Source organism: Marmota flaviventris, chromosome 4 (genome assembly GCF_047511675.1).
Source record: "Marmota flaviventris isolate mMarFla1 chromosome 4, mMarFla1.hap1, whole genome shotgun sequence".
Classification (NCBI taxonomy): Eukaryota; Metazoa; Chordata; class Mammalia; order Rodentia; family Sciuridae; genus Marmota; species Marmota flaviventris.
In genome coordinates, this window is record NC_092501.1 from 2,181,915 (window position 1) to 2,208,916 (window position 27,002).

General features: G+C 54.9%; 1 protein-coding gene across 1 annotated transcript in view; it reads left to right on the forward strand.

Annotated features, from left to right (window-relative positions):
• Nucleotides 1–27,002, forward strand: part of Tcerg1l (transcription elongation regulator 1 like) — a 168,709-nt gene that overhangs the window by 13,897 nt on the left and 127,810 nt on the right. The window contains exon 4 of the mRNA XM_027929871.2: nt 22,829–23,026. Within this exon, the coding sequence (XP_027785672.2) occupies nt 22,829–23,026 (198 nt within the window). The remainder of the gene's footprint in view (nt 1–22,828; nt 23,027–27,002) is intronic.

Consider the following 27,002-nt stretch of genomic DNA (forward strand, 5'->3'; position numbering starts at 1 on the left):
AATCACATCAATAAATTGGACTTCAGCAAAATTCAAAGCTGTCGTTCTTTCAAAGTGTCTTTACTAAATGAAAAGCTACATACTTGGAGGAAAGATTTGTAAAACAAAAATCTGATAAAGAGCCGGCATTCACATTATACAGAGAACCCTTGTCAATAAGAAAACAAACAACCCAACAAAAATAAATAAAATTAGTGCAGGCACATCAGCCACTACGAAGTACGGATTGGAAATAAGCACGTGAAAATGTGCTCAGCATCATGCATCACTAGGAAATGCAAACTCATGCGTTACGTCAGGCCCCACATCCCTATAGGGATGGCTGTAATTAAAAGAAGCCGGCAGGACGAGCTGTGGTTGGGACCAGAGCAGCTGGCATTTCCGTGACTTGCTGGAGGGAGTGCAGTGCCCCAGGGGCTTTGCAGATCCGCTTGCGGAGTCTTACCAACCCACCTCAGCCAGTATCTCACTCTTGTGTACTTACCCAAGAGCAGCGAAGAGACACCTGTGGTGTGGATCTTGAGAGCCCCAGGGGCCTGTGTGCTGAAGGCTTGGTCCCTGAGCTGCGTGCTGTGGGGGGTGGTGCAGCCTGCAGGAGGTGGCGCCTGGTGGAAGGGAGCTGGGTCCTGGGCGGGTGCCCTTGGAGGGGACGTTGGACCCAGCTCTTCCTCTTTCCCTGCTTCCTGGCCACAGCCTGTCGTGCTAGTGTTGAAATTTTTCATGATAAAATTTAGAAGAAGTATGAAAAAATGAAAAGGTGAACGATGCACTCCTGACACAATGAAGCCCCCCTCAGGAGAGGACAGCTGGAGCCCTGTGGACCCTACTGCAGACCACGGGGCACTGCCCTGAGGTCCATGAGGCCGTTAAGGAGCATCAGCAGCCCCGAAGGTGCGACGACCAAAATCAAAGGCAGCAAAAATCAGGGCTACAAAAACAACCATCTCAAAGTAGCCCACCTCGAGCTGCACTGATTAGAGGTCATATTTTTGCCTCCAAGATGGACTTAGGGGCAGAGCTGGAGCCCGAGAGGAGGAGGTGGCCTGATGCACGAGCACAGCATGTCAGCCTGAGAGCCGAGACCTGGAAAACTGGAGAAGAGAAACCAAGTGCAAAGGAGCAAGTGATCAACACACTTCCACAGCTGGGAGCAGGGGACAGAGTGTGGAAGGTGGTGTGCCCCCCCCACCCCGCCCGATCCCAAAACAGAGTACATGATGAGAAGAAGCTCGCTGTGGTCATCTCTGCTTGGCCTGTGTGGCCTCCCCTAACTGGAGGAGCTGTTTCCTGGGACACGGGAGCTCTTCAGCATGAACCAGGCTGGGACAGTGGCAGGCGTCCACAGGCCTCCCGTCTCTCCTAACTGGAGCCCTGCTCAGCAGCCTCCACCCTGTCCCTGCCCGTGGTCAGGTCCTGCCCACCTGTGACTCTAGGGTGTTGCTAGTGAAATTGTCCAACTCCAAGGAGGCTCTCATGAGGGAGGGTTTGCTTCAGATCACAGGAAACAGTGAGACTCTGATATATGTAAGGAAGGTGGCCACCCATTTTATCAACGATTTTTCAAAAATGAGAGAAAAATCAGCAGCAAATTATGTAGACAAATCTTAGTTATAAATATAGTTGTGGAATTGTAAAAGTACTGAGGATGTCCCAGGGCAGCCATGACCGCTTCTGCTGGGGTCGATGGAGCATGGTTCACAATAGCAGAGACTGTGTGGTAGATAGGTGTTTGCGACGACATCATCGCCTGGTTTAATATGTCACGTCAACCAGGCCATGTGACAGGGCGTCATTTGATGGGATGCAAATCCAACAGCCGTTTACAAAAGCCAGAAAACTGAGGGGTCAGGTGGAACCTGACAGAATAGCGACCTAAAAGCTTCATGTGATGGCACAGCTTGGCATTTGTGGGTCACCAGAATCACTCCTTATCACAGGCTTTAACTGTGTTCTGCAAGTTCTGGCCGGTGCAATAAGAATCGAAACAGGAATAAGAAATACCACCTCTCTGGGTGCAGGGGCTCATGACTGTCATCCCAGCAGCTCGAGTGGCTGAGGCAGGAGGATCACAAGTTCAAGGCCAGCCTCAGCAACTTAGTGAGGCCATAAGCAACTTAGCAAGACCCTGTCTCAAAATAAAATATAAAACCAGATGGGGGTGTGGCTCAGTGGTTAAGAGCCCCTAGGTCCAACCTGCCCCCCACAAAAAAAGATAAGAAATACCACCTGAGGATTACATGCTTTTATATTTCAAAAACCCATACTCTCAAAATTAGTTGCAATTCTGCAAAATGGGCTGATAAAATACCGAGGAGAGCGCATTTCCTACACATTAACAATCACTTAGACATGTCACCAAAGCAGCTCTGTCACACAGCATGGGAAAGTGCACGGGTACCTGTGAACAGCCACCTGGGGTGTATGGGTTGTGACCTTTACCTGTCAAAGAGAACTCTGAGCACTGTGGGGAGATGACACTCTCCAGGTGGTGAGGCTCCCTGGGGTCCTGGATGGGAAAGTGCACGTGAGAAGCCTCAGTGTTGCTGGGGTCACTCTATGACCACAGGCCATCTGTCCCCCATGCGTGTTTTGAAATGTGAGGAAATCACTGAGAAGAGTTGTTGTGTGTTTGTGTATATGTGTGCACACCTACATATTTGTATATACACATACACATATGCATACACACGAGGGGTTGATTTATTATTCTAAAGTTACGTCAGCTTATTTAGTGTGGTGCTGCTGTGGAAATCCACACAGAGGTCACTATAGGACATTTTAAAAGAATCCTTACATAGGACTATTTATTTTAATACCATAATAAAAAGAGATCAACAGGTGATTCAGAATGATTATAAGTGGTCATATGAAATACACAGTGTGCTCCCAAGTAATTCCAGGAATGCAGGTTTCAACCACCGGGTGCCTCTCCCTGTTGAAGGAGAACACACTCCACACTTTCAGAGGCGCCGTCGGCCCCGGCGTCCACCTCAGGGTGCACTAGAGCTGCTGCGTCCTTGGGAGTCATGTGCAAGGATCATGTGCAGGGGACTTGCAGGCCTTTGGAAGAGTTCATATAATTTCACTGCCTCTGCAGCAGGTTAAACAGAGCACACGTGCAGCACATCGTGATGCAGTGTGTCGTCACTGTCACTAATGCCAGAGGGAAAGTAAAGCCGCCGAGGTCTGTGGGTAGATAATCAGGAGAACTATTGATACACCGGGTTGAAAACAGATGCTCTTCTGGGAAAATCACATTTAGGCTTTGGTCCTTTGGTTGCTGCTCCTGTATTTTGCAGGGCCGGGTGGAACCCGGGGGCTCAGGCGTGCTAGGCAAGCGCTCTACCATGGAGCAGCAGCCGCAGCTCTTGAGATCCCATTTAGATTATTTAAGTGCAGAAGAAAACCCTCTTGTTTTGTTCTAGGAGTCAGTTTTTAACAGTAGGTCGCAGACTGTGTGAGCAGTAGGGTCTTGATTTTGAGAGCACTTGCCGAGTGTGTGCACACATACACATTCACACAGGGGAATGTACACCACACTCACACGTACACACACACACTAAAGGAGCAGGGCCCACACCGGCAGGGTGGGAGTGATCCATTCTGGGTGCCCTTGTTTCCGCTTGGTAGTATCCATCATCTTCCATTCTGGATGAGCAGGCCCTGCTTGTGTAATCAGAAAAGAGCCACCAACACATGGCCTTGAGGGTGAGAAGTCACCTGCTGCCGAGCACAGGTGGGGAGCTGTCCTCCTGCTCCGCAAGGGCTGCCTGCGCTGGGCCTGCTTGACTTCTAAAACCCCTTTAAGCACGTTGCTGTCTCACTTTTGTTTCTAAGCTTGGTTTGCTTTTATCATGTAATTTCAGGAAACAGGAAGAGCTCTTTTGAGTTCAGTAACTCTGACTTCAGACATTCTGTCTCACCTTTGGTGTCCTCCAGGGTTTCCTAGGCCAGCTTACCTCAGGGCCACTGGCGGTATGGTTCAGCGGTAGACCTCTTGGCCCCGAGGCTGGACGGTTGGAATTGAGGGCCTTCTGGAGCTGTGAGGGGATCCCCCGGCCCTCCTGGTTCCCCAGTCCCTGCAGTTTTGGCCTGTGGACCTGTGGCTCTAAGGTCTGACTCCTTGGTCCCAGGGCCACCTCCCCTGGGAGTGTCTCTTTTTGTGTCCCTCTCTTTTGTGTAGTGATGCCAGCCTTTGGAGGCAGGGTGCACCTCATCCTGTGTGACTTCATCTTCACGATGGCATCCAAGGGCTGTGTCCACTTCAGGTCCCAGTCACAGACCCAGTCTCTGGAAGGACCTCAAGTGTGGCGGGTCCTGCACTTGCTCCAGGGAGACACAACCCTGCTGGCCCTCGGGGGCAGGTGGGCACTGGGGTCCTTGCAGGTGGTCGCACCTGCCTTCCTGCGTGGGAAGAATCTCCACCGAGCTGACTTGGGCTCCGCCCTCACCCCTCTGAGATATTCACACTTGCCTTCAATTGCAGAGAAAACTGTAGGGAAACAAATCCCAAAGTGAACTATACCATCTGGAGGAAGCAAAAAAATAAAATAAAACAATGTACTTGCATGTGAAAAATTTTGGCTCATGAGTTGTGTGAGTGACGTTGTTTTTAGAAAAGCAGGTTATTGCGGGAATTAGATGCATGATGATTGCAACATGAGTCATGGGCGGGAATGGCTCCTGCTCTTAGAAATCTGTGATGCCAGCCACATCCCAAGCATCCCCCAGATGCTCCCTGAGCAAGGTGGGGGTAGGGGTGAGCACTGTCCTGCAAGCCAGCCGCTCTTGGGTCTCTTCACCTGCACTCTCCCTGACTGCAAGGTGCCAGGCAGAGGAAACGTGGTTGGGCCCCCAGACCCAAAACATCAGCTAAAACTGAAGGAAGGAGTGCCTAGATGATTAAAATCAAATGCTATTTGTTTATAGTGGCATAGTTTATGATTTTAAAGAACAATCTCCTGTTGATGGTTATTTTCCTTAACTTATAGGTGATGTTCCACAAATTGAGACAAGTTATCAAAAGAGGAGAGCCCCGGCTCACAGATAGGGACCTGAACTCTGCATTAGCGTTGAGGGGCCACTGAGAGAAGAGCTGAGCAGAGGTCAGAACTCGCCTGCAGGCTTCGACCCCTAGACATACTCACCCCCGCCGTCCTTCCCACCGGGAGTTTCCAGACCCCTGTCCCCAGCCCCTATTCTAAAGCAGCATTTGCTGGTGGAAATAGAATACAAACTAGGCATGGATTTAAAATGTTCGGCATTCATATTTTTTGAAAGTCTAGCAACAGCTAAAGTCTAATAATTTATTTTATTTGTCCAAAATATGTAGAGCATTATCTGAACATGTAATCAATTCAAAATCATTAATCTGTCTAATAATGGCTTGTTCTTTGGCATTTCATGGGGAATGCAGGGTGTATTTAATAATTAGAACACACCCCAGTTCAGACCAGCTACACTTCGAGTGCTCCAGGGCCACATGTGTCTCTGTGTCCCCTCAGGGACAAGACAGTACTGGAAGATAATACCCCAGTTCAATTGTGAAGGCCAAAACCCTATTGGTCAGTATATTTGAGAGAGACTTTCAGGAGGGTTCAAAGACATTCATTCTGTGAACAAATGAAACCCAGGTGTGACCTCTCTGTGTCCATGACCTTATGAGAAGAAAGGTCTGTTTTAATTTACTCAAACAGCAGTTAAGTGGGGTAAGCTTGTACGATGCTCGTGTGCAAAAGTGATTCACTTTTTAATTTAACATATTTTACTTTTTTCCAATACAAGGATAATCCATATTTGTTAGATGTAAAATTTCGTAAATGAGTAAAATGTGGAAGGAAAGAATAAAATGGCCCACAGCTCAGGAAATATTTACAAATATGGTGCATCACTATCAGGGCGCAGCACGGTGCCCACAGTTTTGTGTTCTCCTCTGACGATGCTGTAATATTTATTCATCCATGATATTCAAATTTAGTTTACTTCACCTTTAACAGCTTTAACAAACCCAGCGGTAGATCAGAGTTTCCTTATCATAAACATTCCAGGGACCACACATACACGCTGGATAGGAATTGATCGTCACTTCTCTGTAATAATTTTCCCGTCTTCTTAAAGACCTCTCAATCCGGGTTGTCACAGTATCTCCCCACCTGAAGGTCATCGGAAGGCATCTGGCACGAGCTGAGTTCAGGGAACATTGGTTCTTCTTCTTTCCATTCCTGTGCATTTTGCGTTTAGATCTGCAAAGCCTGTTTTTACCTGTACCGCCTCACGTCTGAATGCAGCGTCTCCGCTGAGGACATGGACACCCGTGAGGCGTGGTCACACTCAGCGGCAGCCACACGCGGCGGGTCCTCTGAATGCCCTCAGCCTTCCCCGCCCCCTGGCTCCCAGCTGCCGGTGTGTTGCTTCTGTCACCTTAATTCAGTGGGGTTCTCCCTGCTCTGCTTTCTCTATTTTCCTTCTGATTGGTCACCGCGCAGCGTGGCATTTAAGCGCATCGTGATGTGAAATCACCGCCGTTTCCGCTGGGCTCAGTCCCTCTCGTGAGTCGGGTGCTGGCTCCCTGCTGCTTGCTCGGGGTCTCTCCTCTGTGCTTGTGTGAAATTGCCCAATTTCGTCTTTCTTTTACTGTGCTCACCTGCATGGTGTGAAAATTACACTGGCTTCCTAGAATACGTTGGGAAGGGACCCCTCCTTTTTAACACTTTGAAGGTTTTACAATACTAGAAGGAATATTCCTTGGAGATAATTTGTAGGGTTTGCCTGTTACAATGTGAAAGGCTGGTCTTTGTTTTGTGGAAAGCTGTCTAACCACTGACTTAATGCACTGAATTGTATGACTATCTGTACTTGGTGTTTTCATGCTGGTTGGGTTGGCCGGTCATACATACATATTTTAGAATTCATACTTGCAACCCAGTTTGCAAACTGTCTTTGGAGCAAGATTGCTAAATATTTGCTCACCTTTTCAATATGTTATGTTAGTAGTTGTCTTGTTTAATGTATAGGAGTGTTTTCACCTCATCATTGAAAATATCTACTTGTTCAACATCATTGTAATTCTGTCCATTTTATCTGTTCTTCAAAGAGACAACTTTTGAAAACGTCCTAAGTCAGCAGGGAGTGGTGATGCACACCTATAATCCTAGTGGCTTGGGAGGCTGAGGCTGGAGGATCATGTGTTCAAAGCCAGCCTTGGCAACTTAGGGAGACCTGTTTCAAAATAAAATATAAAAAATAAGTAAAAAGGGCTAGGGATGTGGCTCAGTGATCAAACAAACGCCACTATGTTCAACTCGGACACTCTCTCTCCTCCTCTTCCTCCCTCTCATTTGTTACTGAGGGTTGAACCCAGGGGTGCTTCACCACTGAGCCACATCCCCAGCCTTTTTATTTTTTATTTTTGAGACAGGGCCTCACTAACTTGCTGAGGCAGTCTTTGAATTTGCAATCCCTCTGCCTCAGCTTCCAGAGTCACTGGGATTGTAGGCGTGTGCCACTGGGCCTGGTTTCTGTCATTTTGTTCTGATATATTTTTCTAGTATAGATTTAAAATACTTTAAAATTTATGCCACAAATATTTAACTTGAAAGTCTATAGAGTTAAATGTCATGCTGCTGCACCATCTTACTGAACAATACAAGGACATTGTCACAATATGATAGTGACAGCTATTTCTTTAAAACATCCTTATTGTTATTCTATATTATTAGATATTTTATTTTCTCAGATGATTCTTCTGAAACCATTTTTGTTATTAGATCCTTTCCCCTTCATATTACTTATCTTTGTTCTCCATACTTACTTAGATAATTTCTTTAGTTGTATTTTTCATTTGCTAAATCTCTCTTCATCCATGTCTAATCTGCTATTTCAAGTCCCTAAGAAGTTTGTTATTCCAACAATTATAATGTGAATAATTTTAATCTCTAGAAATTCCATGATTTTCTTTTTCAAATCTGCTCCATTCCTTTCAGTGTCTTGATCTTGGCTCCTCTTGAAAACATTTCCCATGCAGTTGTTTCATATTCTGCACATGAGATTTTGATATCCCTGTTTTGGGTGCAGGTTTGCTGAGTGTTGACTTACCGGCTGTCGCTCATGGTGGCTTGCTCGTTGACTTATCTGGTGTTCTTATTTGGGAGCTTATCGTCGTACCTCTGTTTGTGAAACTTCTGCTGGCTAGGATGGTTATGCCCTCCTCTAAAGATCTACACCTGCACAGCTGAGGGGCACCATCAGCCCAGACCCATCCCTGGAACATCTCAGGTCCTGGAGTGGGCTACTGAAGACCTTTGCTGGCCTCTGCCTCTGCCCACATGGGAGACCTGCCTTTCCTGTCTGCACCTGTGGCCTAAGACACGAGTCTCCAGGGGAAGTGGAGAGAGGTGGACCTTGGAGACTGGCTCTCTCTTTGGCACAGACCTGCCTCCTACCCGGGGTTGGGGTCCCTCAGGGAAGTTGCTCGTAGCTCCTTTGAAAACCAAATTCAACTCAGCTGCTTTTGCTGAGAATACTGGTCAGCTCTGGGGTGTGCATGCACTTATTTTTTAAATTGTATAGTAAGAAATATTCTTCCAACAGAGGATACATTTTTGTCTCAAATTATACACCCTCAAATTATATACTCTGATAGCTGGGCAAAAAGCCAGATAAACTGGTGCACAGATTCCTCTGAATTACAGCTATCACCAGAGCTTTAATTCACCAGAAAGTTAGGTTCAAGACCTGCATGAAATGAACATGTGGGAAGTGATGTTAGATAAAAATGGAATATTCCACTTACCGGCCCATTATCGTCTTCCTTTGCAAACCAGGTGCGGAGTCTTGCAGGTAAGATCTGAGCTCCGGGAAGCAGAGCCCTGGGCTGTGTTGCCTCTCCTGAGTAGGCATAACCAGGGCTTGCAATGTCCTCTCCATACTCCACACCAGCAGGCCGAGCACCTGCCGCGCACCCTGCTAGTGGAGGTGCCAGGGCCAGACCGTGAGCCAAACAGGGAGATGAAAGGGGTCTGCTCCGTGGGTCTTACAGACAAGTTTCTTTTCTCTTTGGGCAAATACTGCACTGTGTTAACTTGTATGAGTAGATTAATAAACTTTGGGTGAAAGGTTCCCAGATGGGGAGTCTGGTCTTCCTGCTGCTCTGGGAAGGCCACCTTGGCTGGGCACCGCGTGGGAGAATCAGCTCCTTCTGCCTCTCAGTGTTGCCATCCACAGGTGCCTTCAGGAACAGTGTGGGGTCCTTGAGGAAGTGGCCTCAGATGGGCTGCTGAGGAATTTGAAAGGTTTGGATGGGCAGACCTGGCTATGCGGTGCTCCTGGGGTGGAGATTTGGGTCATTTCCTCAGTGGCTTAGTAGAAGCTGGGTGATCGTGGGGTGGTATTCATGGGCATGGGGTGGTCTTCACTTTAGGGCCAGAGGTGGGAGGCCAGGGCAGTCCAGGCTTGTGGACCCTGAATGTCTGTAGCTTCTGGGGAGGGTCTCTTTAGAACACACCCGTGCAGACCTGAGACTGGAGCCTCTGGAGGTGCCTGGAGGCGGCGCCACGTGAGCTGCTGGGGATCTGCCTTGGGGCAGCAGAGAGGAGCACTCCCCAGGGAGCCAGGGGCGCCCCTTGTGCTCCTGCAGTGACAACCGGGTGGTCTGGTCTTATCACAGCGGCCCTATTCCTCAGGTGCACGAGAAATGCCTTGGACACCAGCAGTGTTCCGTTCCCTCCTCTCAGGAAAGGAAGCCTTCACTTCAGGTGGCATTATCTCAGTACAGTGGAGTTTTAAAACCTGGGAATTAACCTTGAATCTCCTTTGTTCTGATGAGCCTATTTGCATTCATTCTCCATGATGGACATTTGCATTCATTCTCCATGATGGACGCAGCCCGCAGGTAGCTTCCCCAGGCAGCCAGATCCAGGCGAGCCTTGACCCACAGACCCACACCCCTGCAAGGCCCAGACAGGATGGGCGTGCACAGACAGCAGCGGCGTCGTAGGGGGGACCTGCTTCCTCTGGGCAGCAGAGGTGGGTTCTACGGTCTGCAGTAGACGTGGACATTAGTGAGGGTCAGTGGTGGCTTACTGAGATCGTGAAACAGAGGCACAGGAGAAAAAGAATTCTCACAGGGGCCCACAGCGATCACCTGAATAGTGACTTTTTAAAAAATGGCACTTTGAGATTGCTCTGAAGGTCAAGATTTGAATATGGACTCAGAAGAGGAAGGTGCGCCAGAGACGAGCTCAGGTTCCCTGGAGAGCAAGACATCTTACCTGGGGGTGAGCAGGCGGGTGGCTCCCAGGAGGGCCTGACTCAAGGATCCTCTGGCTGCCACTGGCGTGGTGGCTGGCACACGGGCAGCAGGGCTCACTCTGCCCACCTGGAGCCCGTCACGGTGCCCCTCCAGGGGTGCCCACATGTATGTGTGGCTAAGCATCACCACAAAAGAATAGGTGTGTGGGCACCGTGCCTCTCCCCCACGCAGGCACAGATGCCCCTGAGCCTCATAGGCAGCTCAGATGGCCTGGGGTGCCCGCTCGCTGGGCCAGGGCACAAGGAGAAGCCTGCCTATGACGCTCCCTGAGGGGGTCCCCCAGAGCAGCTGGCCTCAGCATCTGTCATCTGAGACCTGCTAAGTCTCAGAACCCGTCCTCCATTCCTTCAGATTATTCAGGGGCCATTCCTTGGAGCTGTCTGGGGACAGGCGGGGAGTGGGTAAGGGAGGGAGGAGAGAAAGAAGGCAGGGCGGGCGGTTGAGGGAGCAGAGAGGCTCAGCACCCAGGGCATGTCCCACAGGTCCTTCCCGCCAGGGGGTTCTGGACATTGCTCAGCCTGGGTTCCCCAGGACTTGCGTGTCCCAGGAGGGGCCACTGAAAACCCACCTCATTAAGGAGCAAAGTGAGGGATCCCGGACAAAGTGACATTTGGCCAGACAGACTTACACCTCGCCAGAAATGTGTCCAGATGGGAGAGAAGACCCTGGGCTAAGTTAGCCTGGAATCCATGAAATTCCAGAGGGAGGAGAGAGAACTGAGCCTGGCCAGGGGATCAAGGCCCCCCAGCTGCCCTGTGAGAGTGGTCACACCTCAACAGACAGCCCCGACTGCTTCCTCCCTGTCAGTGCCCGCGTGGGAGACAGCAGGAGCCAACAGGCCCCATGGCCACTCGGGAGGAGGCACCAGCACCACGCAGAGGGGCGTGGGAGGACACAGAGAGAGAGGGACCAGCTGCCTGGTCAGGTCGTGGTCCTGGGCAGGAAGCACGGCTCAGGCTGCATTTGAAAAGATGATGAGTCTTGAGAGTCGAGCTCAATGTGGTGGGAGACCCATGTGCTCTGGGGCAGGGTTTGTCCCCATCTCACAGGTGAGAAATCCAAGGAGGGTCTAGGAGAGTGGCTCTGCCCCCGGCTGCTCGGCTCAGCTGGTCAGTGGTGGAGTCTGGCCAGGGCCTGCACTGGAGTGCTCAATCAGAGCTTTCCAGCTCCAGAAGGGACCATGAGCCAGAGGACAGTGGGAGGCAGTGGTTACTGGTGAGCCGCTGTGAACTCAGGTTCCCTGGGCTACAGTCTCAGCATCCTCCCACACCTTCCTCCTGAGGGCTGACCAGACCCCCGTGTGGGGGGTGAAGCCCCCCGAGCCCCTGCTCTGTCCCCGGGCCTTCCTGTGATCTGTTGGATTTCCCCTGGGTAGGAAGCTCCTGACCTGTGGGCTTCTCCTGGAAAATGGAGATTCTCCAAGTCGCTGCCTCAGGACGAGCGGTCCCTTGGGGATGTCCCTCTGCCGGGGACACTTTTACTCAGATGCCCTCACGGCTGCTCATCCTGCTTTCTTAAGATCTCTGCTGAGCTGACCTTGGGGGCTCACCTACCTGTGTCCCTTTACGAGGGGCACCTGGCTTCTGTGCTCCCACCACTCATTCCAGCCACTGTCCCATCGCCACCGACTGCTCCACTGACTCCCCTGTTGGCTTGTCCATGGCTCCTCAGGCTGAACCTGAGCCCACACTTGCGAGGGCACCATGGCCACTTGTGAAGTGCCTGGGGATGGACGTTGGTGAGCCCTGGTGTGGTTGGGTCTGGCTGAGCCCCCCTCACTGGCTGCAGGACGTTCTGTGCCCGTCAGTCTGTGCAGATGCAGCGACTGAGCTCTTGCAGCTTTGGAGCAGGCGGCGCTGTGGCCGGGAGACCTGGTGACTCAGGCTGGGCTTCCAGCTGGGCTCAGACCCCCGTCCCTTCCAGTCTCTTCAGCGACTGGCCTGCCAGTGCTAAGCCCCTTTTGTCCACCGTGGTCCTCGCTCCCTCCTTGCACAGCTCTGTGCAAGGTCCCGGACAGGTCTGTGTGCACAAGGAGGGCTCTCCTGTCACTTGCAGCTGTGAGCTCAGCAAGGACACTCAGAGCCAGACAGTGCCGCGAAGCTGCCGGTTCAGGCCTCGGCTCGCTCAGGGCTTCAGTGCTCAAGGACGGACCCCATCTAGCTCTGTCATGCCACACTGAAGCAGGAACTCAGTGAGACACATCTCAGTAGCTGAAAACAATGAGAGATACTTTCTGACAATGTCGTTTTCGATTTTCGTTTTCAAACATTGTGTGTATTCACTGGGGACATGCATGGAACCCTGGCCTGGAGGCTATTTCCTGTGGAAGTGTTTGGGTTTGAGGAATGAAGTCATCCGAGTGGACACATTTACCTGTGTCCTCCGTCCTCAAGTCTTGCCAGTGCACAGCGCGTGCGCTCACCTGGGGGCTCCAGCACAAGAGCCACTCAGGCAGGTGGCGACGAGGAGAGCATATTTGGTATCTCAATTATGAGGCATTCAGTCATCTTAATTTCATAACGAAGATCGGCACAGCAAAGCAGCAACGTTCCTCAAAACCGTCAGCGGCTTGATTGCATTGCCGTCTGACTGCATCTCCGAAGAGGAAGGCTCGGGCTGAGCATCATTTCCTGCACTTCATTACTGCCGTGGGATATTAGGAGGCGGGTAAGAGGTGAGCGTGCGGCGTGTGTGTCGCACATAATGAAGTGGCTTGAAAGCAGCCCCCTGATGATGAGCCGCAGCACGTGGCTTAACGCATCAAGGAGCTCTCCACAAAACTTCTGTTGTTGAGCAAAGGGGATCGTGCCAGGTTCAAGGTCAATGAGAGCTATCTTCCTGTTAGGAGTAGAATATGCCAGCTGCAGCTTTAGGGAGCAAGTGCGGTTATTATTTTAGGGCAAAGGGTTAACCTTCCTTAGTGCCACCATGGTGCAGAGGTCGCTCTTCTTGGTGCCAGACTGGCCTGCTCTTTGCACCCTATGTGGAGGGTGCTGCTGGATCCCCCGAGGGAAACCGTCTCAGGAGCACACTGAGAGGTCCAGGAGGCTTGGTCGGCCTCTTACACCACTGCAGCTACTCACCGGGTGAGCTTTACAGGAGACCATTGCTGTCTCTTCTTAACACGCATTTTAAGTGCCTTCTGTATGCACAGAATGGGGTGTGGCTTTGAGCGCAGTACTGCCCCAGGGTATAGATGTGTGTGAGATGGGTAGGCAAGTCTTGGGCTCTGGCAGGATGTGGTCTAGGGGACTCAGAGGCTCTTCCAAGCCCACGCTGGTGTCCAGGTTGGCCAGGATGCCCACACATTGCCATGGTCCTTGTCCCACCCAGGCACCTGAGCCTGGGCTGCTGCACACTGGCTCCTTCCTTACGGGTCTGATTCCTGGAAGCCTGGTCCTCTGCAGTGCTGGCCGGGGTGACGGGGGTGGGGGGTGACGGGGGTTGGGGGGGGGGGCAGGCAGTGCGGGGCCAGGAGCTCCTGGAAGCAGGCTGTTTCTCCTGAGGAAAACTGCTTCCCTGCCTTCCTGCCCCTTGCCCACTCTGACTGGCTTCGTTGCAGCAATCAGGATGTCTGCTCTACCGAGTGTGAGCGGCAATTGTCCTTGGGGGTAGTGTGATTAATCTCTAGTTTTAATAAAATGAATATTCAAATTATTGTGCAGTTACAGGAGACCATAAAACTAACAGTAAATCAGTGTGGCTAAGCTGATGAGCAGAGCGGAGTGCATCCCCCACCTTCCCGGCACGGAGAGCGCATGCGCCCTCGTCCTGTACCATCCACACCCGCAGGCTGGAGAGCAGGCCTCCCATGTGGGGCTCTCAGTGTCCCTGCCATGGGCATCACGGCTGCCATTCGTGTGGATGAGAGTGGACTCCTGTTCTGACTAGTGGGACCCCGGGGGCCTCTGGGGTCATGACATCAGGGTCCTGGTGAGACGTACGTCAGAACTGTGACTTTTCGCCCGTCAGCTCTGCAGAGGAGACCTGGCTGGGAGTCCCCACATGCTGGGGAGAAGCGCAGGGATCCTGGCTGCACCATGCACGGTGGGGCTGGGACGCAGAGCCCGTCATCATGAGACAGGACAGGGACTGGGCAGGGAGCACCATTCACAGGTTGGGGCCTCAGAGCTCCCCACGGGTCTCTGGGGTAGGCACCACTGCCTGGGGCTGCACACTCTGAGACCGCGAGCCCACCAGCTCCACCGAGGCAGCAGTCCCATCTGGGGAAACCTGGACTGTGGCTGGGGACAGGAAGGAGGGCTGAGCGGGTCCACATAGCACGGCCGGTGGGTGGCAAGCCCAACAGGTGGATCTCCACTGGGAAAGCCGAGGGAGACAGGACATCCCGGTCGGCAGGACCTCTAGTTCTGGGGCCTCGGGAGCCTCGCCGTGACTCAGAGTGAGTGAGCCCAACAGCAGGGCGTCAGGTGGAAAGCAAGCCAGAGCAGGTGTGGTGGCGCACCTGTGGCCCCAGCTCCTGGGGACCTGAGGAAGGAGGACCCCTTGATCCCACAAGGTCAGGACCAGCCTGGGCCGCACACTGAACCCCATCTCAGAAAGAGAGGAAGCCAGGTAGCAGCTCGCTGGGAAGAGCGTCCCTCCGGGGCCAGGAGCGAGGCAGGACCGACAGCAGCCCTGTGCAGATCATCTCCTGAGCACAGACAAGTGGCCCGCGAGTCAGTGAGGGCCAAGGGCTGCGCACAGCGCCCACAGGGCTGGGGAGAGGTCCAGCACCAGGACCAGCAAGTCCTCCCGTCCCAGCTGAGCTGAGGCATGCGGGCGGGGACGGTGGACCACCTCACCCCGGGTGAGTGTCTCCGGGGGATGCCGTCGCCTGGACTCCGCCAGTCCCTCTGGGCCCAGTTTTGCGTATCATTCTGAAGAGACAGAGCGGTCTTTGCCGAAGGTAAACATGGGCGATTCTCCACTTCTCCAGGCTTCTCCTTCCCCGTGTCTGCTGCGAGGACCAGCTGCCTGCAGCTGCACAACAGCAACACACGCCCTCCTCGCTGACCCTAGCAGAGGCCAGACAGTGGCCACTCTCCCAACACGTGCCAGGCAGGGGAGGGAAGGGGGGTAAAATAGGGAAGCAGGTTTCTCCGGCACATTTATTGATGGACTGTTCCCTTTGTGCTGGGGGAGTTCCACGGGGAGACACTTTCCTGGGTCGCTTGCTCTCCCTCTGGGTGGCACCTGACGTCATGTCCTTGTTTCCTGAAGGTCCTGAGCAGGGGCATTCCAGGCACTGCTGTGCCCAGGCCGTTGCTGGAAACCTGCTGCCTGAGCCTGAGGCTTCTCTGGGCCCTCTGAGGGGACGGACGGGGACTGGGAGCCGTGTTTAGAGGGAGGCCTGAATCTGGATCTTTGGGCTCACTGGGGTCTTGGGCTCAAAGGGCATCGACAGAGGTCCCCTGGGCAGCAGGCAGGGAGTGTGGGCTGCACCTTCGCTTTGTGGGCCTCAGCAGCGTTTCGTGGGCATGGCTGCAGGGTGGGTGTTGGAGGAGAGTGGAGGTGCCTTCAGAAGGCGCTGCGAGGGAGCTGGTGTCCACTGTCTGGGAGCAGCCCCAGGAGGAGGGGCTGTCTTCACTCATTGTTTATGGGACTGACTCGGGGCAGCTGGAGGCTGGAGGTTGGACATGTGGTGAGCAGGCACATCGGTCGGCAGTGACCAGGCTGTCACTGTGCGCCCCTGGTGGAGGGTCCCAGAGAGCAGGGACTCGGTTGTTCTCAGGTCTAGAGTCAGATCTGACCCCTGGTTCAGTGGGAAGCCAGTGTTAGGGTTTTGATTCAAGGTCCCTGAAAGCTCGTGATTAGATTGTGACAGTCACAGCCTCATCAGTGCCCATTGTGTGTGCTCTGTGTGCCTGAAGCCAGTGTCCTGTTCACACAGTCTTCTGCAGAAATCATGACCGGTTGATAGAGGGAGGCCTGCAGGACTTCCCCTGGGGTCGAGCTCACTTGCTAAGCAGAGGCGGACGGCAGGCTGTCCATGTCCCTGTGCATGGAGAGCGTGACAGGGTGCTTGTCAGATCCAGTTTTCCCCTCTGCGAGGACTCACCACATCTACTGTTTACCTGACTCTCTGCCACCTTGAGTCCTGGAGTCCTCCCCCACACGGTGTCCTCGCATGCAGACGTGGCAAGCGGGGCCCCCGCACAGTCTTCTGCAGATGTCCAGGCCCTAACTTCTCACCCGCTCTGCAACCTGCTGGGGGTGACAGTTCCCAGCGTGGCGGCTGATGACTCCTCCAGGTGGTCTCAGGGCCCTGATGCTGGCATGCTCCTCCCTGAGGCTGGTGGCCTCTGGCAGTGACAGAGGCCTGGGTCCCGTGAGGTCTCACCCGTCTTCTTCTGACACCTGCCTTCTTGCAGGAGAGACCAAGGGCAAGGCCTGGCTGCTCTCTGTGTGCCCAGAGAGGTGGGGAGCCCAGGATACTGCCCAGCATTCGTGGGTGCCCTGAGTGGCACAGTGCCAACTTAGCTTGTTCAGCCTGACATTTAGGGTCTGGAGCGCCTGCCCGCCCACCACCCAGTTCCCCTGGACAGTGTCCCTCCCTTCCTTCCCTCTGCTGAATCCCATTCTAGATGGGTTGCAGGCTCTGGCAGCCGGTGCTGGAGGAGTCGGTAGCAGTGTGAATGGGTCAGAGGGTCCACTGCAGAGCCTGCTGCCCTCGGCACTGCTGAGGCCACAGAGTCTTAACCGGTCATGCTGCCCGTGGCCAGACCCATCTGTGCACGCAGCCAGGGGGCTTTGGGGACACCAAGGAGCGCCTTTGAGAAGCACTTGTCCTCAGGTGTGTCAGACAGGGAAAGTGTGTCTTCAGCCAGGGGGGCCAGCCCCAGCCCTGCAGAGGGGGACCCGGCCAGGTGGGCCTGACTAGGGGAGGCAGGTGCCACTGCTCACTGTGGCCTTTGTGTGATTCTTGTGTCCCCAAGCCTCTCTCTCTCCCACTGCAAACAGGGTGGCTAGCAGCTGTCCTGCTCGCTGCTGGCCAAGCGCTTACTGTAGATCAATGTGGACGAAGCTCCTTTGTCAGGTGGTAACTGGAGAAACAGGTCGGTGGCAGCGACTCACATGGCCGCAGTGGCAGAGGTCGCCAAGGGCTGGGGCTGAGCGCAGGGTTCTGGAGCCCCACCCCGCCCTCTCCTCCAACTCTCCACCAGGGATATGCATGGTTAACGACTGTGGCTTTAAGCATTGATTTCATAAGGGATGCTTATGGGGCGGCATTTCTGGTTTATCTCTTAGCTGGCTTAGCAGGGTTTTGGCTGGTCCTATCTTATCTCACTGTTTACCCAACTAAGGGGTTTTCTGCAGTCCTTTGGGGAAAGCAAGTTATTATTATTTATCAGTCGACCCAATTTATTGAGCGCTGCTGCTCCTCTTCCAACTTGGCTTGAGACGCGCTCTCCCGGGAGCAGCTGGCGTGGGGCTCTCCTTGGCGCCCTGGCTTCCTGGCTGGTGTCCTCAGAAGCAGGTGCCCGAGGGTGCTCGTCTGTTGGCCTGGTGCCTCCTGCTCTGTGTCTCAGGCCCAGCGCTGCCCAAGGCCTGGGTGCAGCAAGGCTGGCTGCCTGACAAGCAGGTGCTGCGGAGGCAGAGAGGAAGGAAAGCAGGAGGCGGTCCCACCCTTCCTCCCAGCCCGGCCCTGCCCGCCATGCAATGCTGTTCATTGTGAAAGTGCCCGTGTCCAGGTGCACTGTGGCTTTAGGGTGTGTCTTGGGGCTCAGGGCCAGGCACTGTTTACCTTGATGGGCTGGGCGATGGCTTCAGGTTGAAGGTCCCCAAGAGCAGAGCTCCAGGAAGTGTACAGTGAGACAGGACCTCGTCCTTCCTGCTCAGCCACAAGTCATGAAAATCAGTTTATCGGCTGATTTGGTGAGAATCAGGGAGTTCTATTTCCATATGCAGCCGAAGGGCTCGGGCAGGTTAAGGGTGCTCCTTCCAAGCTCGTGTCTGAGGGCGATTCAAAAGGTAGGCTTGCTTGTATCTTTAGTTGACAGATGAGTTCTGGCAACAAAAATCACATAGTGATAAAAATATCTTCACACTTCCATCTACAAAACACTCTGACCTTAACATCTGTTTAAAACACTCTAGTTATTTTCCTGTTCATTGCTAAAGGTCATCTTCATTTTGAATGATGGATCAAATTTGTTTCAAAACATGCAAGGGTAGCGCATCACTGAGGTCCTGAGGCCGGGCCTGTCTTAAGCAGAAGCATCGAGCACCTTGTCCACCCACAGGCCTGGCCCTGGGTGTTCACTGCCACTCCCTGTCTCCTTGTAGCATGTTTTAAAAATTGTGTTTAAATAAGGTCTTGTTGGCACAGTCTGCCAACCTCTGGGGTGTGGTCGGCAACACAGGACAGAGGGAATGGAGCCCACCTGCAGGGCCTCCGGTCTCCCCTGCACCCCAGGGGTGATGGCCGACCATGTGGACACCTGGCCAATGGGAGGGGCTTCGAGTAGGAACTTAGCCCTTCAGGGGCTCGGATGAGCCAGTCAGAGGAGCCTGGAGTGAAGGCCCTGGCTTTACCCCCTTGGGATGGTGCAGGCCAGGGGACCTGGAGGAGGCGCCCGCAGGCTCCCCAGCTCCCTAGCCCATTCCCTCCCTCACAGAGCAGGGCAGGGTCCAGGCCACGTGGACAGCACAGAGGTGGCCTCTCTTCTGAAGAGGGTTCCTGCAGGTTTATGTACTTGCAGCAGGAGAGCCAAAGGAAGGGCTCGGCAGGGCTCAGGTCCGAAACGGTGGGAAGTGTTCCAGGCCCCTGTCCCAGGAGGAGGTGGATGGGGAGTGTCTCCAGGCCCCCCACCCATGATGAAGACAGTGGGGAGTGTCTCTAGGCCCCCCGCCCCATGAGGATGCACTCCAGAGGTGCCTGGATTTGCCCTGGGCCTGAGGCCTCTGGTGGACCCCTAGGAGGGGAGGTGCCACCTCTGCTGGGGGCACTGCCGGGAGGGAGCCTGCCCCAGGCCCCATCTGCTGCTGCTGTCTGGGAGCCTGCCAGGTGCCAGTCCTGCACCCCTTCTGGCATGGAGAGAAAGGTGTCCTGGCGGCTCGCCAGGCACTGCCCTTGTAATTGCCTGGTCAGGCCCCAGACATCACCTGGTCTTTGGACTGGAGCTGCACCCCTCCGGCCCCAGTCTGCATCCCAATCCCACCAGGCTGCTGTCTTACACATGGTGACCTGCATTCGCCGTGAAGACGTCAACCTCTCCTTCTGTGGGTGGGGGGCCTTGCCAGCCCCTCCCCCGTCGCAGCCCAGGGTTCCAGGCCTGGCGCCTCCCGGGCTCTCACAGCCTCAGTGCAGCTCTGAGCCTCCTGCAGAGAGGCAGGAAGAGAGGCCTGCTGCTGGTGGTCACTGCTGGGCCACACATGCGTCCTGCTGTGGGCATGAGTCAGGTGTCCACACAGGGCCCGTCCCTAGGGCTGGTGCCTGGGGCTCCTGGGCCGGGCAGGACAAGGGTCCTGGGGTGATGAAGGGCCAGCTCAGGGGGCCTGAGGGGCTTTGCTCTTTGCTCCCACCCCTGGCCCTTTCCTGGGGGCTTCCAGCAGCTCAGGACTGGGCCGTCCTCTGAGCCACCTCTTCCTGGGCAGCCCTTGAGGACTCCCCTTGCCATTGTCTCGAGAAGCACTGGGCAGGGCTCCAGTGGTTACAGCCAGCTGTGGAGAAGCAGTGGAGAAAGGACTTCTGGAGAGGGAGAAGCCACTTTGAATAAGAAGCACTCACACGGGACTTGGAAGTGTGTTGAGATTTTCCCCAAATCAGTCATTCAACTGATGGCTGCATGCCCCGGTGCTTGCAGAGGCTCACCCCTGGCCTGGTCCTGGGTGAAACACGCAGGTGTCCACCTGGGGCGCAGTGGTCTCTGCCATGCTGCTCGCCTGGGCGTCACCTGGGACGCAGTGAGTGAGTATGGCAGGTCCATGTGGCACTTGCACCCCCAGGAGCAGTGGGCTCTGAGCAGCAGCTGGCCACTCAGTGGTAAAGGGGGTGTCTATCTGTGATATCTCATGGGAAAGCAGCCTGCAGTGGGACCGCAATGTGGTGCCAGCACAGAGGGGCCGTGCCAGCAGAGAACAGCAGCACAGTCAGGTGCTCAGGGGGGTCCGGGGGACATTTTCACTTATCTACGGGGTCTGCTGTGGGGCGGTTTTGTTATTAAGCTGTAGGGTTTTGAGTATTGCTTATGTTCTCTGACTTTCGATCCCTACATGGGAATGATGGGATCCACTACACCCCAGTGGAACAGACGAGGTCCAGAACTGGGGACAGCAAGTGCCACAAGCAGTGTGTGGCTGTTGGGGACAGAGCAGTCAGCCTCTCGGGAGGAGTCGGTGGTTTCTTACAAAGCTACTCATACCTCTACCATGTTATGCTGCAATTCCCCTCCTTGGTATTTACCCAGAGGATTTGAAAACTCATGTCCACATTAGGATCTGGGCACAGCTGTTGTAGCAGTTTATTCATAATCACCAACACTTGGAAGTTCCCGGGACGTCCTTCAGTGGGTGAGTGGGTAACTGCTGCGTCCTTGGAGTGAAATACTACTCAGCCATAACCAGGAATGAGCTGTCGTTCCTTGGGAGACGTGAAGGAAGCTCCCATGCGCCTCGCTCGGTGGGGGATGGAGGGACGTTAAGTGAACATGGCCAAGGGCAGAAGCCAGTCGGTATGGCTGGGCAAGGCTTGCTTCTGATCACAGGGCATTCGGAGAAGACATGGCCACAGTGGATAGGCCAGGGGCTGTGGGGGTGGGAGGAGGGGGAAAGTGCAGTGTGGGCATTTCTGGGGCCGCAGGACTCTGGGTGAGGCTGGGGTGGCAGATACGCGTCAGTGTGCGTTTGTCAAAAACCCGTAGGACATTCAGCGCCAATGACAACGAATCCTGCAGGAAACTGTGGGTCTTAGTGAGTCACTGTGTGTCCCCGAGAGCTCTCCCCTGTGGAGACGCACCGCGGCAGAGCAAGGCGCCAGCAGGGACCTGGGGTGGCCAAGGAGGGAGCGGCACCTTCTGCTGGTTTTTTCTGCAGCCCGGCGCTGCTTGGTGAAAAGTCAACTCAGGTTCAGAATCCATGTCTGCCCGGCACTGGGACTTCAGAAACCGGGCAGACAGGAAGGAGAGGAGCCAGATTTATGTCCACGTTCAAGACTGACTTCCAGTCCCCCACGGGCAGCTTTTTAAACCCGTCTGACATCCTGGTGGAAGGCTCTCTGAGACGCAGATCGGCAGGCACTGTCCCTGGGCCTGGGCTGAACCGAGCCCTGCCTGTCATCCCCAAGCAGCCAAGATCAGGACATCCACATGGTGTCAGGGCTGGCCCTTCTCTGCTCCAGGCCCCATCCCTCAATGTCTGCCCACGCCAAGTGCCACCCCAGTCACCACACACCTGTGTCCACCTGCGTCCACCTGCACTGCCTGCTGTCCCCCAGCCAGCCCTGTTTCCTCATCGCCCACGTCCTCCCCCTTGCCCCCTCCACCTGCCTCCCATTCTCCTGGACACACAGGGCCTTTGCACTCCCTGCTGTTTGTCCGTGGCCCTCTCCTCTAGGGGCCAGTGGTTCCTCCCTGTGCTCCTGACCCCCTTCTCTGCCTTTCCCCTTGTGCCCATCGACCTATCACAGAAGGCAAATAAGTGAGACAAATGTAGTCTGTATGTCCTCTGGGAGGCCACGCCTGGAGGCAGCTGTGCACTGTGGGCCCTCGCCTCTGTCCCTGTGAGCGGGAGCAAGCCGCACCTGTCAGTGACCGAGGTGTAGATATCTAAGTGCTTTTCTGGCCTGTTTTGTCACTCACCTGTCTTGTGAGTCATTGCATAACTGTCCTTGATCCCTTTGGTGGCCGAGTCCTCACCAGGGACAACCTGATGGCAGGAGGCTGCCCGCATCCTGCAGCTGCAGGCCGGGTCCCGTGAGCTCAGGACACCCGTCTGCCCTGACCCACAGCTGCCCCTTCCAGCAAGCCCTCTCCATCCCATGTGTGTGGCCTGGAGTGGCTCCAGTGACCACGCTCTTGTCACCGTGGCTTCTCTTTCCTTTCATCCTCTTGTGCATTGAGGATTGAGCCCAGGGACACTTTACCACTGAGCCACATCCCCAGCCTTTTTGATTTTAGACCTGGACACAGGGTCTCACCAAGTTTCCCAGGCTGACCTTGAACTTGCCATCCTTGGTTGCTGGGGTCACAGAGGTGCACCCTGCCCCGGCCTGTTGTGGTGATTTCTGACGTTGTGCACTATCCACGTGCATCACAGCTGGGCTGCTTCTGTTAGGGTGCAGGGGTCTCGCTCCTCTCCCGGGTGACCGCGGGCTCTGCAGTGCACTGGACATCCTGCAGGGCATGTGCAGTTGCACAGTCCACCCTCAAGTGCTTCCTCTGGGGAGGGAGGCCCACAGGTGGGCTTTCTCTGGAGGGAGCTGGCGCGGGGTTTGGGTGCTGGTGCCTGACATGGTGCAGCAGGCGTCTGTCACCGTGGAAGACGCACATCCCATTCTGACCTGTCCCTCTTCCGCAGGTGGTTGCCATAACAGCCTTAAGCCAATCAGCAACAGTCCCACCATCGCCATCGCAGCCGCCGCTGCAGCCGCTGCCGCCGCTATGGTCTCCGTGGACCCTGAGGGACTCCGGGGTCCATCCCCTGCCAGCGTGCAGCCCTGCCACTTCCTGACATTGGCGCCCATCAAAATACCGCTCCTGACGGCCCCCTTCTCAGGTAGGCACAGAACCGCGCGTTGCTCGCAGACGGAATCCTCCATCGGTGAGAGGCAGGGACGCTGGCCTCCGTGGCTCAGGTTTCCGGTCAGTGCCTATGGCCAGGGGTGCATGTGCTGCCGGACAGTCTTCTGAGGTCACGCAGGGTCTGCTCAACATCAGACTGCCCAGACACACCTGGGTTCCACCAGGAGCCAGGCCTTGCTGGGCCACCCGGCATTTTCAGCCTGTGAGTGAAGAACTGAGCTGTCTCCTAGGACTCTGTGGCGTAGTGCAGGAGCCTGGCAGTGCAGGGACCCAGACCTTTGTTCTTTCCTCGCGTGGGGCACACAAAATAGCAAGAGCAGCCCTGGCAACGAGTCCGCGTGGCACTAGAGCACAGTGCTGAGCCACTCGCCCCTCCCTGGCCAGGCTGGGACTGGGGCAGGACGAGTGATGGCCCCGAGCCCCTGAGCTCTGTCCTGGGGCGTCGGGCTGGCGGACACTCTGGCTTTCTGGGAGGTGCTGGGAGTCGTGGATGCGGGGCCAAGGAGGGAGACAAGGCTGGCCGCGGATCCGTGCCTGCCCGTGCTCACTAAGCGTGGCTGCTGGAGTCGGCAGGCCTGGTGACCGGTGTCCCTGTGAAACGCTGGTTCCCTCAGGTGCCCGTTAGGGTAGAACAGCACTGGGTGAGCCATCCAGGAGTGCTCTGGTTTTCGTTGTTCACCTGAATGGGGATTCCGAGAAAGATGACACACACGGGGGGTTGAAATAGCATCCTGGATCCGAAAGTCCACAATCTGAAATGCTCCCAATCCACCCCTTTGGAGTGCTGGCAGGGTGTCCCGGTGGAATTTCCACACCATAAAGATTTGTTTCTTGCACAAAATTACTTTTAAAATATCGTATGAAACCTTCAGGCCGTGTGTACAAGGGGTATGTGAAACATAAATACACTTCCTTTTAGGCTTGGGTCTCATCCCCAAGATGTGTCATCACATATGTACAAAAATCTGAAAAAATCCCTAATCCAAAACCCTCGAGGTCCCCAGCAGTTTGGAGGAGGGACGCTCCGCCTGTGTCGCTGCCTGCGAGGCTGGGAAGTGTGTCCAGGCGTCACACGCCCAGGGTGAAGGGCGAGCTGGTGCCCTGGTTCCCAGTCTCTATAGAGTGGTTTGGCCTGTGGACCTTTCCTCCTGCAAACCTAGAGTGGTCTTCTCCACGCTGGGCTTTGCATTCTGTGTTTCCACATTGGTGTGATGAGTATTGGGTCAATGTACTCTCAAGAACCAAGTCCCGTTTGCGTTTCCGCGTGTGAGTGAACTCACATTTGGAGTTTGATGGGAAAATAAGCGAGTGTGTGGGTAACCCTGTACGGAGCCCAGCTCCCAGCTGTGTCAAGATGCTGCCTGAGACCTGTCAGTCACTGACATTTGATCAGCTGACACTGATCCCGGGAAATCCATCTTAGAACCGAGACGGGGTGCCAGGGGGCTTCACTTTCTGTCTCTCAGGCATTTAGGAAATGACATCATAAACATTAGCCCCCTTCTGTGTTTGCCTTTTCAAATCAGCCACCACGACGCGCTCAATTGGAAAAGGTCAAGCCTCTGGGTTGTAGTCTCTGCCTCGATGGGGGTGTTGGCTTTGGACGTTTGATCTAAAGCCCTGCTCCGAGGAGGGTGAGGTTGAAATGTAGTCGGGGGTGGACCAGGCCCTGCAGCTCTCCCAGGGGTGCCCAGTGAGGGTGTTGGAGGGGTGGCCACCTGCAGTACTGTCCAGGGCACCTCTTCTAGCCATCTCAGAAGTGAGTGAGGCCAGCCAGGCCCATGTGACACCAAGCTGGAGGCCCCTGGAGAACCTCTTGAGAAGCGAGGCTTGCAGGAGATGCCGGGCAGCTCACCGGCCAGGGCTGCTCAGGCAGGCTGTCTCCAGGCCACTCCCCGCAGCCTGTGCAGGGAGCCTGCTCTTAGAGTCAGCTGTTCTGATGAGCAGCTCGCTGGGGAATTCCTGACACCCCTTAAAATGGGTGGATGGCGAGGGGCAGGAGAAGGACAGAGGTCCCTGGGAGGTCTAGGGGGACCCAGAGCAGAGGGGAGTCATCAGTGGAAGTCTGCTCCGTGAGAAGTGATGTCGTGGACGCCGGTGCTTTGGGTGTCCAGAGGGGAACCACCCGTGTGCACCTGAAGGTGATGATTCCCACTGCCGATGAGAGAGCTGGACGCCCTCAGCTTGGTGACAAGAGCCAGATGGCCTCAGAGGCCACACAGAGTGGGATCCATGGTTCTCATCGGGACATCTTGGTCTCCAGGGCATAGTTGGCAGTGGCAGGAGATGGCTTTTGGTTGTCGGAACTTCAGGAGCTACTGCTGGGATCTTTGGGGTAGAGGCTGGGGAAGTAGCCCGTGTCCCTGGCCCCAGAACAGTCCCCGTGATAACAGCGATCCTTCGGCCGACATCAGGGATGCTGCTGTCAGGAAATCCTGGTTCATGCCAGGAGGCTGCCGACCAGAAACTGAGGCCTTGGCAGGTGCAGACTCACCTGGGAGTTCCTGCTCCTCTAGCCTGAACCCCGAAGGAACCAGGCTCTCTGGGAGGAGGGAGCAGGAGAACCTCAGGATATTTGCCCTCAGGGGGAGCAGCCAGAGCAGGTTCCCCTCCTGGCCTGCCACTCAGCACATCCCTGCACTGCCTCTCTGCTGCTGGGCCCCTCAGCCTCCTGCTGGGGCCCTCTGATCACGTGCTGTCCCCTTCCTGGGCCCCAGGTTACCTGCATGCAGGGTTGGGTCTTTTTATCCTGGCCCCTCTGCACAAGTGGGTTGACTGAACTCAGCTGACTTCAGGGCCCTGCCTTCCGGGACCACTGTCCCCAGGGCTAGGCTGAGCAGAGCTGCTCTCTGCATTGAATGCCGCTGCTCGGGCCTGCTAGAGCTAGCGGGGGCAGCATCGAGTGGAGGGCACAGCGCACTGCAGATGTGCTGTCTGTTATTCAGATGGGCGTCCCTGTGACCACAGGACCCCACAAGAACAGCTTAGCAGAGGAAGGGTCTGTCTTGGCTCCCAGTTTCAGAGACGTAGTCCATGGCCAGCCAGCCCCACAGTCTGGGTCAGAGGTGAGGTGGACATCATGGCAGAAGGTCATGAGGAGGAAAGCAGCTCAGGATGGAGAATCGGGGAGAGGAACAGGCCCCAGGAAAACCAAGCCTTCCCGTGACCTGCCACCTCCAGCCACGCCCACCTGCCTAGTCACCACCCCATCATGCTCTCATAATGCAACCCTTTCACCCTGACTATGCCTGGTGAGCACAGAGCTTTGGGGACAGTGCGTGTGCAGTCATAGCCCTGCCCTTTCTGCTGACAGCTGGGCTGGGACGGCTGGAGGAGCCACCAGGAGGCTGGACAGAAAGGCGCCCTCTTCGCCAGGTCTCCACCACAGCTGCTGGCATCTTCCGGCTCCTTCAGGCCTCTGGCTTCAGACTGCAGAGGAGCTTCCAGGGGAGGTGATCTCAGTGCGTAAGGAGCTGTTTGTCAGGGCACGGTGAGAGACGGGATGAGTGGGCTGGGGATGTCCCCGGAGCGCTCCAGACCTGCAGCCACCAGACAGGGTCCTGCCCTGACCTTGTGCCCGGAACGGTGAGGTGGGCTCAGAGCTGACTGAACTCGGCAGCTGCCCCACAGGACGGGATAAATGAAGTGGTTCTTCTTTTAAGAATAATCCTGTCTATTTTTACGATGTGACTTGCCATTTTCTTAAGCATGTGAGTGAGAAAGGTGCTGTGTGAGTGAGGAGTCGGTCTCTAGTAGCAAAAATTACCATCAAATACAAATATTAAAAGGTGCCATCTGCCTTGGAGATCATTTGCCACCTGTTCTTTTGCTTCCAGAACTATTTAATGGTCTAGATTTAACGTGTTGTCCTGCCACAGAACAGCTGGGAGTGACTATTTTTTTTCTGCCAGTATCTTGCCAGCCAAGCCGCGTAACGAGTCCGAAAAGTC